This window comes from Temnothorax longispinosus, chromosome 6 (genome assembly GCF_030848805.1).
Source record: "Temnothorax longispinosus isolate EJ_2023e chromosome 6, Tlon_JGU_v1, whole genome shotgun sequence".
NCBI classification, from domain to species: Eukaryota; Metazoa; Arthropoda; class Insecta; order Hymenoptera; family Formicidae; genus Temnothorax; species Temnothorax longispinosus.
In genome coordinates this window covers 15,388,419-15,402,781 of record NC_092363.1, presented here as the reverse complement: position 1 = coordinate 15,402,781, position 14,363 = coordinate 15,388,419, and the positions used below count along the sequence as shown (strand labels likewise).

At 41.6% G+C, this 14,363-nt stretch overlaps 1 protein-coding gene across 11 annotated transcripts in view; it reads left to right on the top strand.

The window, feature by feature from the left end:
- The first annotated feature begins 731 nt into the window (after positions 1–731).
- Sei (potassium voltage-gated channel seizure) overlaps positions 732–14,363 on the top strand; it is a 96,183-nt gene continuing 82,551 nt past the window's right edge. For 5 of the 11 annotated variants that reach the window (XM_071781135.1, XM_071781126.1, XM_071781128.1 and 2 more), the window contains exon 1: positions 733–3,294. In XM_071781135.1, the coding sequence (XP_071637236.1) occupies positions 3,219–3,294 (76 nt within the window). In that variant the 5' untranslated portion in view covers positions 733–3,218. Of the gene's footprint in view, positions 3,295–14,363 lie in introns of all 11 variants that reach the window. The other 6 variants (XM_071781130.1, XM_071781129.1, XM_071781127.1 and 3 more) reach the window with 3 other exon arrangements.

Genomic DNA, 14,363 nt, shown 5'->3' with positions numbered 1-14,363 from the left:
TTAATTTTTATTATTTTTCCAGTATGTACGTATGTACTAACAGAAATTATACAAGAAAAAAAAACATGTATGAACATATTTTATGTCTGTATAATTATATATATTTATATAAGTTTTTATATGAAAACTTCTTTACCGAGACATCATGCTCAGTAATCTCAAATCTCAATATCCCTTTCGCATGTACATATAACCGAGTATCATAAGATTCCCAGCAATCTCAAGCTGCTTTTTCCTGAGATGGCGACATTTCTCAAACTATAACACGCGGGAGTCGCGGGGACCTGCATGGGGTCGAGCGGACGCGGACGGGTCGTCGCGTTACAATGGAATAAACCGAGAAATAGAGCCTGGGAATACAATGCGTGACGTTGTTACGTCCTCGTAGATTACATACGCGGCGACCCCGAAGCTCGTCACCACCGGTGCGAAAGACAGAGGGGCGCCGACGAGGAGGGCGGCCGGCGCGCGGGTTTCGCGGAGCCTTATCAATATTATCAGCGGACGTCGCGCGCGATATGCAGCGGGGAAGGTGCGAGAGAGAAAAAGCCGTCGAACGGGAGCACAGCGGGACGATCGGGGTGATCGCGGTGGATGATTTCAAGTGGGGATACGCAGGCGCCGTGCACGATCGGACTCCCTCTCCCCCCTGTTACGTACCAACGTCGCCGGCGTCGTCGTCGCCGTCGCCACCGCCGCCGCCGCCGCCGCCGCCGCCGCCGCCGCCGTCACCGAGAGAGAAAGAGAGAAAGAGTGAGACGTCGACCCGTCTCGCGCCTCGCGTCCTCCTCTCGCGTTTTCAGTTCTCCGACCGAACACACGACGGCGACTCGCCAAAAACCACGCGAGACTCGAATCGAACCGACGAGGGTATCGTGTCCGCGATATTGCGCGACGCCGTTATCGGGAAAACTCGAAAGGAGCCCACGAAGGGACGTCTCGAGAAAACACCTCGTGTGCGTTACGACACAGCGACCCAGGGGTGAGGGAGGCTACGAGCACGCGGCGGAGTAACGGAGCAACAGTGTTCGGCGACCTTCCTCTGGAGTGCGTCGGCCGGAGACAGTGCAGGGGGCGAACCGAGTGTCACCACCGACTGATCGAGGACCCCGAGAGGTCAGCGAGAGGGCATCGTATCTCCGCGATTCGGTCTACCGAGCCGCGAAAGGCGTGGTGAGTGCGTCGTTCGCGTGCGTTTATCTCATTGCGCGGTGATTGTACAGCTATACGAAACCACGCGAAGCACGAGACTGACAGTGAAATGTGAATCGAAGTATCAATAAGATAACGTGACGATAAAATCGGGAACGGACGAAAGGGGTAGAGTGCACGGAGAGAAACGCAACTTCGTTCCGCGGATTATGCGTTGCCTGAAAACCTTGACCGATCTCTCGAGAGCGTTCTCCGCGGTAACGATCTGATCGTCATGCTCGTTCGTCGGTGACTCGTCGGGAAGCGCGGTCAGAGGATTTTACGTGGCTCGACCTGGCTGCATGAACCGAAGGGTGTCCCGAGAGAAATCGCGACAACGGCGGTAGTCGGGCATGATCGCGGAGGATGAGGAAGAAGTACAAAAATAGCTGTCCCCGTGGTTGACCGGAGATGCACAGCTGACCAGCCACGTCGGAGAGGAAGAGAGAGAGAGAGTGAGTGAGTGAGGAAGAAAGGAAAAGAAAGAGTGAGACAAGAGGAGAGGGAGCGAGTGCCGGACGTTCGATTAGCGCTGGCGAGCGCCGCGACTCGCGTCGGGACGCGAGCAGACGAGGAATCGATCCGATCGCGGCATTCCACGTAAACTCGACTGCAAACACACCACGTGCCTTTACCGTCGTAACCGTTGGACGCCTCTCATCCTGGGCCTTTTTCCCTTCGCACGGCCGTCGACTCGTCGAGCGAAATCGAGCCGTCCCGCACGACGAAGGTTCCTCGTTCGCGAGCACGAGCAATTGAACGGCGACATCGGTGGAGAGATGTCCGAGCCATGCGCCTCTCCGAGATTACCGCATTCCGCGACCTCGGCTGCCGTGAAGCCTGACCTCGATCCCACGAGGTCGAACGAAGTTGGCGAATATTACGTAGGAGTGCCTGTGGTCAGAAACGTCAACTCCCTGAGGATCGAAGCCTCGAGGCTGTTGACCCGCATCGCGACGCCACCGCGTTGGTGTTGTTACCCGACCGTATTAGGGCGCTCGATCGCAAATTAAACGCGCGACGCGCGAAATAAATCGGCGCGCGCGTCGAACGGCAATCGGAGCGATATGAGACGTTGCCGACGAGAGAGAGGACAAGTCGCTTCGAGGACGGACGCTGCCGGCGAGCGACCAAGGCATTGTCGTAGATTCTTCTGAATCAACGACGACACCGCGAAAAATCCGCGGGAGCTGCCCGATCGCCAGCCGCGTCCTGGAAGCCGTAGACCACCGCCGGTCGATCCGTATCCTCGCTATAAATAGGTGTTTCCTCACGCCACCTGAGAGAGACACACGCACATCGGAAGTGACAACGCGTGCACGTGCTGGCATACGTATGCCGGTCGTTCGACAAGGTGGGACCGACCTTTCCCGCGTCCTTGGCTCGACGGCAGGAGGAATCGTCGCGACGCCCCGCGCCGACGATCTTAGACGTATATCTAGATAGACGAGAACTCCGGGTCCAAACGAACATCGGCGAGTAGGAGACACATCGAAGTCATTCGCGTGCGAACGCGCAGAAACGCAGCCGCGGTCTCTGACAATCCATACGGGATATCGAGAGATACCGCGAGAGAACGAGCGAGACCAAAAACAACGACTGCATCCCTCGGTATTCCTGTAGCGCGCGAATAGAAGCACCTGGACGACGACTCTCTCTCTCTCTCTCTCTCTCCTCTTCGCTTAGCCCTGCGTCGCCCTTTCGTATCTACCAAGAAGCAGACGGAGGAAGGAAGTAAACGGATGTACCGCTGATCCGCGTGTTGATCCGACCGTAGCAACGAATCTTTCCTTTTCCTCGCGAGTTAAGTCGCGTTACGTTACTCTATCTTATACGGCTGATCACTATGCTCAACTCGTGCTGTGCTTTTTTCTACCGTACTCGTGCATTATACGCGAGTGTTTTCCTAGTGCTTTAGTGTTTACTGCGCGATTTATTAATTAAAAGAGATCGGGCCCGGTGCGCCCATCGCACGGTCGAACGCGGAAGTCTCGGCTGCCCAGGTACCTGGGAATCCTGTTCCTGAGATGCCTGTTAGACGAGGTCACGTGGCGCCCAGAACTACTATCATCGAAACCATCATCAGGAAGTTTGATACGCACGGTGAGTTAGTCGAGAGGAATAGAAATAACGAGGGCGAGAATAATCGACGGAAGAATTAATCGTTATGTTTTTGAAGATAAAATGGCTGCGTAAATAATCGTATTTGCGATAATTGCGTTTCACGTGGCCAACTAATTTGCGGGTGAATAAAACTATAATTCTACTGCGGCGCAAGGTAATCCGCGAATTGTTTTATGCGACAATATCGATGTCATTGCGTAGTATCATGTTAATTAGATAAATTATGATAATGACATTTCTGTTTGCATGCCGATTAATTCAGCAGTTTTACTGACTGCGCTACGTGGTGATGGTTAACCTGACAAAGCAGCTGAAGTTATTAATGAACTACTAGGTAACTAGAGTGAACAGAAAATATGTTTTATTTGATTATTATTCATAATACATCGACGTTTTATTGTCGTGCCGCGTTAATATTCAAGATCGTACTGCAATATCTAAGCTAGGAATTAATATGAATATATATTTTATATTAATTCGAAAAAATTCGGTATATTCTTGTATAGGTCAACAAGTGACGCGATCATTTACGTGTACACGCTCGGTTTGCTCCGTTTCGTTATCCGCGATCGGTTTACTTCGAAGGTCAAGACTAAAAATATATGCTCACTCATCTCCTCTGAGAGACATGGAAAACGTAATCGACGTACTAGGGAATATTGAGGCTGCGATATGCGGAACGTGCAGGCATTGAGCCCGAGGTTCATTTTCAATATTATGTAAAACATCCATTCCGACTGTGGTGCAGAGTGGGTATGGAAGGGTTCGGTTAAATGGAGGAAAGGGGTAGCTCTATGTCACAATATGGGACAATGCATGTCACTGGCAATATCACTCCAGAAATGCTTCGAGTCCTTGCGAGAGGAGAAACGGGGCGCGGAGAAAGCTCGAATTGATTGCGAAAAGGAAGAGAGATAGAGAGGAGAAGGGAACACTGACGATTTCTTTTGCATTGTCGCGATTTACTGACAAGAATTCTCCTTGACGGGATTGCTTGTTTAGATAAGAATTTTGTGCATCTTACTACGCTATAAAGGAGCATACTTTGTATCATAAAGTGAAAGGTATATTTCATGTTTACTGATAGCAAGAAGAAAGAAATACGAGTGGCTATTTTTATTTATGTAAAAATTATAAACAAAATTGATTTATACTACAGCTATAGAAAGATTTTTAAGTATGTTAGCGGTATATGATATCAGTATTTTATAATTTATGTGAATAATTATATTTACTCATATAATATCTACTTATAGAATACTACATTGTAGTTCAAGGTTAACTGATTGAATTAGGTGGTAAGAAAATTATTTCATATTTATGGTACGATATTATCGTATGACTGACGAAAACGCGATACATGGCACAATGAAATTCATTGCCACAACAAAATGCTAATATATGCATTCGCGCGTTGATATCGAATTCTTTTGAATTTGCAAAGAAATTTGCGTTCCCAGTTAATATGGAATATTGCAAATATACGCCAAAGGAAGCAACTTAAAAAAAATTGTTTTTACGTGTTTTAATACTTTTAAATATTACACGTTTTGTTTTAATATTACATTTTTTAACCAATATGTCTTGATTATACTACTGCGAGATGTACAAGCAGCAGTTTAAATACGATTCTGCAGATTATATTCTCTTACTAGCTCTCTCTCTCTCTCACTCTCTCTTTTTCCTCGGGGACCAACTGGAATTAAATCCTTCAGAAACACTGCAGAATTCTTTGAATAGAGGATTATAGTTTACACCGAAGGCTGTGTACTGCTTTTACTTCTATCTCTGTATTTCTTATTTTTTGTCCACATAATTCATTCTCTGAGAAAAATAGAGAAATAAATATATCAAATTATAGAAATACGTAAATTTAGATAATATGTATTTTAAAGAAGCAATCTTTAAGAAAATTCCTTATTACTTATTTTTTTAATACACAAATGATCCTGTAATGAATCGTGTTTATTAACATGGGGAAAATTCCACAAAATTAAATACTGCAAATACTACACTGACCACAATATAGTTAAAAGGATAGTAATGTAATTGGATAACCTCATAATGCAAGTATTTCCGTTTATTTCCGCGACAAGATTTTTCTGTTACGGCCAAAAATTGCAAATCCATTCGTGAAATTGCTCTCACCACAGATTGGAGAAAAATTCTCGGTGCAGTGCTTAATTTAATAAACGACGCCTGTAATAAGTAACGTCGCGGCAATTAAGGCGAATGAAATTAGTCTCTAGTTTAATCGTTAAATGAATGACCGTAATTCAATAAGATTATGTTTAACGGAGGTGTCAAGTTTACTGGCACACGATAGAAAAGTCAGGCTCGTAATGTGATTGGATAACGATTCCACGTATTAGATTTCTATCGGTTCAACAACTTTTGCAAGGATTGCGACGGCCGATTTCTTCGCGGCAAGACTATAACTTTATCCTCAATGCTCACAATCTTTTTCTAATACAACATATTAAGCTTTTTTCACACTACACTACAAATTATATTTTTATCTTATTGCAAATCGAGAGTTAGACGTGATACGATTAATTATCGCAATAATTCAGTCGAAACGTTAGCTGGCAAATTTTTGCTAAGAAAAGATCGGTTTCCATATGCTTTCGCGTGCAAAATATTACGGAAATGGGTTTGAGAAATTGACGTTTATCGTGGCAGTATGTCTCGTACAATTCTTCGATCTCTTATATTCTTCAGAAAGCACTTTGTGTCAACGCGCCGATAACATCCGATGAGTCTTCAAGCTCATTCATTTTTCAGCCTTTTCCATGCGATTCGCCGACATTCATGGGAAAAGTTCGTGCGACGAAATCACGCTTGACAAGTTCACCTGCGGTAAGCGCGAGGAAGGGTGCGTGGTAATAGGCATTAACGCGATAACTTCTCTCCAGGGGGAAGACCTTCGTGCGCCAATTTATGTAATAAAAAATATGTATGTGTGCCAGTCAAGCCGTGGCTTCTAATCTGACGTCTCCTCTACAGCAACGAATGTCCGTCCCCGGCGCGTTTACCCTTTTCTTTTTCTTTTCTACCTCTCTCGCCGCGTACCACCGCCACGACCTAACGACCCTTACGACAGATCGCTCCACGTGTACTCGATATTCTTCACCTGTCCTCTTGAACGGTAATCGAATACGACGTCGCCGAACCGATCCATCTCCCGCCGCGATGGGTCATATCGTAATGCTACATCGCAAAAAATTGAACAATATGAAGGATACATAGGAAAATCAACGTGAACTTTTGCCAGTCGTTGACAGATTCTTTTTCCCTCGCAATCTAATCGGTTGATCTTCAAAACGGATCCAACTTGGATCTGTGCTGCCTTTCATCTTACATTCCGTACCGAAATGTATATTTGACACCTTTTTCTTACAATAATAGGATTTTCTACGAACTCCTGTATTTTGTGAAAGTTGAAGATGGAACTGTATCTCTGTAACCTTTATATGTTAAAAAAGGCATCACACTTCACTGTAAATATCTCGACATTGATATAAAAGTCTAACCTGTTTTATTACTGCTAACTATGCGCTATCTTTCATATACAAGGAACGATTAAAATCGAGAAAAACAAGCTAGATGATTATTAAGCGTTTTTAAAATATATAATATTGTTAACATTTATTATTAACAAAATACAAGATATAATGTTTATCGATGCCGTACTTCACGTTCGCGATATTAAATGATATTAAATTGCGATTTTCTCAGGAACCATCTAAATTATAAAATCGATAAAATATTACTTGCAAATGGCAATTAAATTACGGTATCATAGAATGTCGTGTCTATCGCTCGGTGGATACCGATCGCGTTCGAATGCTATGCGTGTCAAGGACACGCTAGGTTCGTTCCGGCAAATATCCCGGAACGCATGCAGGACAAACGGAAGAGAATAGAAAACGAAACCGATAACGTGTGATACCGGGAACCTGGCACGAGTTTCTCTTTTCGTGTACGAAGCTATTAAAAGTCGACAATTGTGACTGCGGCGCTTAGAGTTCTCTTTCCGTTTTGCCGATAGTGAGCTTCACCGCTATTCTTTATCACGAAGCCACTTAATCTCGCGGAACAATAAATGGCAATCTGTCATTCTGATTCGTCGACAGAGGCAATAGACACGCTGTCACTCACGAGAATTGCGTTCACGTGTTCATGGTCAATTCGAGCGGTACGTGATTTATTTCAATGCTGTGCGTTGTGCGAATACATTAAGACATATATGTATATTAGCGAAAGTTTATCAAGAATTATATTATATTTGTTAAGTGCTTTAACGAATTTGAATTGATAATAACTTATCTTTCCTTAGATTATAATGTTATAAACGTAAACGAAAATGAGATTTTACAGTTGGTTGCTCAAAGGACAGAATAATTGACTTTAAGTGAGATTCTTTATTTAGACACTTGAAAGTCCTCTGATATTTACACGAGTGTGAATGCTTGAAAAATTATCGTTACGACAGATCAATCAGTCATTTACGCTTCATCGTTTTAAATCCCTTTAAACTCTTCACTTTCGCCTCTCACGACACTTTTACACATCAGATGATTACGCTGCACAACGTACAACTCGAAAATTTCTATTAGTTTTGATATTTATTTGACATGATCGGAAACTTCGAGGACATTTATCCACTTCTTCGCGTAATATGAAAATTGTGACAAATCTGTCGCAATTTGTCGTGTAACACATAAATGATTGCTGACATCTAAATGATAAAAAAGTATATAAAATTAGTGTGCCTAAAATTATGTAACGTATACTGTATATAGCGTTAATATTTTCGGCAATTTATATTTAGAGCATTTCTTACGTAATGCATATGTAATCGCTCATTTTTCTGTACTACTTGTTTTTCGTTACTACTTGCTGTTACACAATGGGCATTTGTCTATTTTTTATCTTCGACGACTACAAACAGATTATTGTAACCACGTGTCGCAAAAGACAGCGGGCTGATTCATCAGAATGAGTGGATCAGGGTCGATTAGAAATCGCGAGACCTCGACAGTCTGACGACTGACCCACTTTTGCATTATGTATCTTAAAAATCACCACGTGCAAGAAGACAACAGCTACGTCACTAAACATACGGAGAGATAGATTTCTACTAGTGACAATGACTTCGGCGAGTTGGCGGAAATCACGATGAATCGTCGGTGAATTCACACGATCTCGTTCACGTCCGTCGCTCGCGTGACGCGACCTACGTACACGATGCATGCGCACGCGTTCACACCCGCGGGTGTAAATTTGTTCACAAAATTTTGGACATCCGCCAGGATGGATATTTAAAATTCTCCACGGTCCTCAAGCATCCGCCAGATTCTTTTTTCTGCAGATAGCGGTGGTTCGCGACGACAAACCTTCCGTGAGTTATATTCCGACGACTATATTTGTGAGTTAAAAACTGATAGGATATATTCTAACAAGAGTCCACTAGCAATTGTTTGCTAAGAAATTCCACATCATTCTTCATTTAGTTCTCTATGTTAAAAAAATTTGTTTATTCGTTAATTTGTTCATATTTAATTTGTTCTCAATCTAACGATCTAACTTGACATTAATAAATATCGGCATTAATAATCATGTACTAAATCAAAAAGTACACCGATTCACGATTTCGGAATCAAGGTTGGCAAAAAATAGTTAAATGATCAAACAGCCAATGATCGTCAAACATACGTGGACCGCAAGTTGACGTCGCGGCGCCAAACGTCGCATTTTTATCGAAAGTATCTTCCAGCGAGAAAAATAAAAGTTATCATCTTACGGGCTGTAAATTGCAAAAATATTATGTCATCATGTGGACCTATTTTTAATCTTGGTTAAAGTACTTGTGGGATTATTTCGTCCACGTGACAATCATACGTTCGTCGCTTCTCGACGACAGACTTTGAACAACAGATAAATCGCCGTCGGAATGGTCCGCATATATTTTCGCAAGTGAGACCTTCTCTGTACTCTAGCAAAATAAGTTCACGTGGACTCATAGACGGCACGCGCGTATTAAAGAATAAAGTTCAGTCAAACACGTCAATTTCCTAGTCTTCAAATACACGTCCGCACGTCAAATCGTTTACTCTGAGTTTGAGAAAAATTCGGAGCGTAGCGAAGGATATTTCTGCATTAAAAATAAACTTGAAGGAAAGTGAGAACTTTCAGATTTGTTAAGTGTTAAAAAGATGTTTCACTAAGATAGTATCCGAAATATTTGCTTTGCATTGCAAAATATGCTCTTTGTGATCCGTACTATTATCATCGTCTTATGGCATAATTAACTGATGTTTAATTTGGCACTTGATATGCTCGAGATTTTGTCCCAAAATTTTTGTCGTGTCCTCAAGTGTCACGCGCAAGGAGTCAAGCAAAAATATGTCTTGCAGACGGCGCAGCAAATAGATCGTTGGACCTGTGCTGATAATTTTTATTTCTCTTATGCACCGTCTCGCTGCCACCAGATGGATCAGTAGTTTATTTTACTCGATCGTACGAAAGGCTTGGAAGAGATCATTAATTTCGGTATGTTTCCCTTTGCCAGCAGGTTCCAACAGCTTTGAAGATTGCGTTAGTGCAGGACGAATGCGCCTGCAGCGTCCAGCAGCGTAGCAATAATTACATTTCACGCAATTTCCTTTGTAAAAGTTAAAAATCGCGATGTTTATTCTTTAATGCATATTATTATTTATCTTGAAAGATCGTCATTTGAGACATATCGTTATACATCAAGTATTTCATCAAAATTGAAAAAATTATTATTCGTCGCTGATGCCGATAAAACTTTATACGTACTTATGTGAAAGGAATGTCGAATATATGAAATTTTTATTTACAATGGAATTTTGGAAACGACATCCATATTTCATTCGTACATCTCAGAAATACGTGCAAAGATTTCCGATTTATCTCGTAAATCAGTTTGCGTACGCTGCTGCACTTACCAGAAACGCTGCGATTCGTCTTCACGAGCAGCTTTAATGTCATCGAATCATCTTTGACGAATTCTAATTATTGCACTCTTCTCGATTCGCTCGCAATTTCGAATTCGCATGTAATATTCAAGATTGCACGGTCAGGTTTATTATTTCACACCATGATTTCCTTCGACTCACTTTGTACGAGCCCAGACCTTGGATTGCACTTCGGCAATCGCTAATAAAAATTATCGTTTCACGCGAGACGCGAGACGCATCTGCGTTTTTATCAGAAACGCCAAACGGCCTGCCGGCTTATTTTCCTTCGACGAAAGTCGGCGATTTAATATCGAGTTATCGTTATGTCTCGATGGTATTCGCGATTCTCCGCGGGATCAAAATAAACCGGTTTCCACGTAAAACGAAATCACACATTCGATACAAATCTTGAATCGATTTCATGCACATGCCTGTGAAATATTGACGATAAAGGCGCCAATTTTCGGCGTTAAAATACGGTGATTGACGCACCACCGTTGTTTACAACGAAATCGTTACAATTTTACTGGGCAGAAACGAAAGTATAAACATACACAGCATTGATACCTATTCCCTTCGTTAGGCTTCACGATAATTTTATATTTCTTGCCTAATGACGTAAACGCCCAAAATATTCCAATGCCTGAGTTACATCTCGCGGATCTTAAAGTTGTCGTTCTTTCGCAGAACTTCTATTTTCTTCTGTACCACGAGCATATAACGCAAAATGCGTTCTTGGCACCGTATGCGAACTGCATTCTTCGTCGATGTCCCTCGTTGAACAAAACAATTTGACACAACGATGAGTAATGTCGTGTAAGAAAAATGAATGGCAAACAATTGAAAGCATCCATCGACCTTTTGTTCGATTTTTTAAACTTTACGATTGTAGCTTTAGAAATACTTATTTTCATAGTTTTAATTGTACTTTATCAGTAGAACTAACAATATCTTTCTAGTTAATTCAAATTTTTTAAATTTGAACTTGAATTAGAGCTTGAATTTAAGCAAAAAATAAATAAAATTATTTTATCATATTTGTTATAGTTGCTCTAAACTGCTCTTAATTTGTTAGAATCTTCTTTAATCGCTAATTACATAAAAGAACAATCAACTTTAAGTTATCTAAAGAATCCATTACTAAAAATTTAATGCGATGAAAGATATATATAATGCATAAGTCGTTCCTGATTAAGTTAGCGATTCAAAGAGACAAGGACTCGAGCGGTCAGTATGTCGAAAGAGTGCCGTCTATGAAGCAGCTCTTGCATCTAAGTGACATCCTTGGCAAAGGGCCACAATAGCCCTGTCGTCGATGCGAAGTCGGCGAATTCTATTTCTAATCTACAGCCGATAAACTTGCCACGATGGACCACATAAAAAGATGTCTTACGCCTAGGTGGTCCCCGTTTATGTTACTACTTTTGTATTTCTTCATCGCTCGTTTTTGGTCTGGAATTTCTCTTCAAAATCGAGTCATTCAAAGACGATTCTCGCAAGAATGTTCACGGGGTTATCGCGAGGGTTTCACTACGCCGTGGATTTTCCTCGCAATCCCTTTATAGGCGAGAAACCCCGGTAAAAATCGAAGGAAAGATATTGTTATTTCAGTTGGAGATAGAATTGCAGTTGCGTGCTCGGAAAAACTAAACGGAGGAACGATACACTATAAGTGTATCGCATTAATGATAACGTGAAGCTCCGATTACATTTGTAATAGCGAGAACGTAATTTATTCTCGCAAAGTGCTCTTCTAGTTATATCCACGCCTATTTGAAAGTGGCTGTCTGTATACCCGGTATTATACGTGTCGAAATATATATGCGCGAATGATAATGAGAAAGACACGATATACTCAACGAAATAAAGCGGATTGCTACATTCAGATTTTTTTGGAACAAGCCTTGTTAAACTTTACTATATTATCTTGTTTTTTAACATTTTTTTCGCTAACTTAATTCGCGAATGTAAATTATAAAACTAAAAGAAAGAAGTATAACGATAGGAGTTATATAATAGGAATTATTTTTATTTGTTTTCATCACAAAGGCATAAAAAATGAAAACTATAGTAGTACAATAAGATAATATCTTAAAACTTAAAAGTTCAGATATCTTTTTTGATAAAATGCCAATTTATGGTCACCTGTGCATGCAGTTTCGCGTTATGTAGGTAAAAAAATACTAGTGATCAATCTCGCTTACATGACAGCGAACAATGGTTCTCCGTTAGTTGCGGATGAAGCACGGGAAATAGTATTAATCACGATTAAAATGCTGCTCGTGTCTCTTGAAATCATGTTCCTGAGCAACGTTTCTCTCGGTAGTCATAAACTTTTTATCCAAATTATTCGGCGGGGACTATTCAGCCGCACCTGGCACTCTTGTTACTGATCGAGAAAATGAGAAATAGTACTGTTATAAAATTATTCAACATAAAATTAGGAGATATATTATACAGTGTCGGCGATCATGCATGTTTGCGTAAAATTGAATATGACACAATACGTAGAGGATATCGTGACAATATTAAAAATCAATAGACGTTAACTATTAAGAGGTGTTAATAATGTATGATTCTCAAGGAATTTCTTGAGTAGCATGAAATCAAAACTACACGTCGAGTAGCATTTTGATGTAACGTAATACCGTGTCGTATCTCTCAAGCATCGACTATAAGAGAGCCTAGTCACGCAACATTCAAAATGATCGCATTCCAAACGCGCCTTTGTAATATTAATTAACCTTATCGTGCGCTATACTGCGATCGTTTGATCGTTTCTATGGAAGAACCAGACAATCGACGTGAAAGAGAAACGCGACAGCGTGTAATAATTAATCCGTTTGGATATCTTTAATCGCAAACGACCTAGCGAAAACTGCAGCCTTGCAATCGATAAATCGCGCGTCTGTCGTTAGAAAGTATATCATATTTCTACTTGATTATTAATACTTGATAAGATATTCTATTAAGTTCGCCTTTCCACGTGATGAAAATTGCAAGATAAAAGATAAACGAGAGATTCATATAACGAATTTTAATTCTATATTACACGTGCGATCCTCTCTAGAGTTATTTCATTATTATGAACATATTTTATTAAATGCTATTTCCCCTTGCGATGTACCATGCCTTTTTGGATAATGGAAAATATTACTGTAATGGTACTGTTCTAATGTCGTGACGATATAATGAAGCTTACTTAATTAGGATTAAAAATTTAACTGCTTTCGCAGTAATTAATTACTTGGTGTTAACAGCCGCATATCTCCCATGTATATTCGACATTGTTGAAGTAAAAAAAAGTCGTAAAAGTGTAGAGTTTGACTTTTTGGCTAATTCAATAAGACATAATCCGTAGCCGCAAACCGCAATACTGCGAAGGAAGTCAGTCACGCTGTCACGCAACGCGCAAAGTGACCGTTATTCCCAAGCACAAAGCATCGTTGATTAACCTTATGCTGCTCACACCACGTGCGCGTTCCGTTGTATTTTCAATTTCAACTTCATTAAACCCGATTGTCCTTCCCAGAATGCTCAGGTACGTAACGCGGTGGAATACGAGGGCACACCGGTCGCGGTTGGCGCGGCGACGCCTGTGGCATGCAAAGCAGTTCGACGCTCGGCACGACTGACATTTCTGCCGGATTCTGGTGCGCCGTAACGCTCAGAACTTGAGATGCACTTGAAAGTGGTCGCGTGTATTAATATCCCGATATCGCGCCCTAAGCTCGCCGAGATATTCCGAAATATCCGTAAACGCGGTTACATCAATCCGCGAAACAATGCCTGTAAATTAATTCACGAAAAAGATACGCGTTTGCGATACTTGCGGATGATTCCGCGGAACACGCAAGAAATTTCCGCGTGATACAAAAATATGTTTGTCTCGTTAAAAATAGAATTCGCTGAAAGAATTTTGCATCGGGCTTGTGTGTACCTGTGAGTCATTATTTCTCGCGTTCGTAGCTCGACCGTCCTGAAAGCGCCTTTCTATCTAGGACGTTACCATTCATTCTCGTCTCGTTTTAATTAATCTTTCTATTCCCATCCCTTTCAATT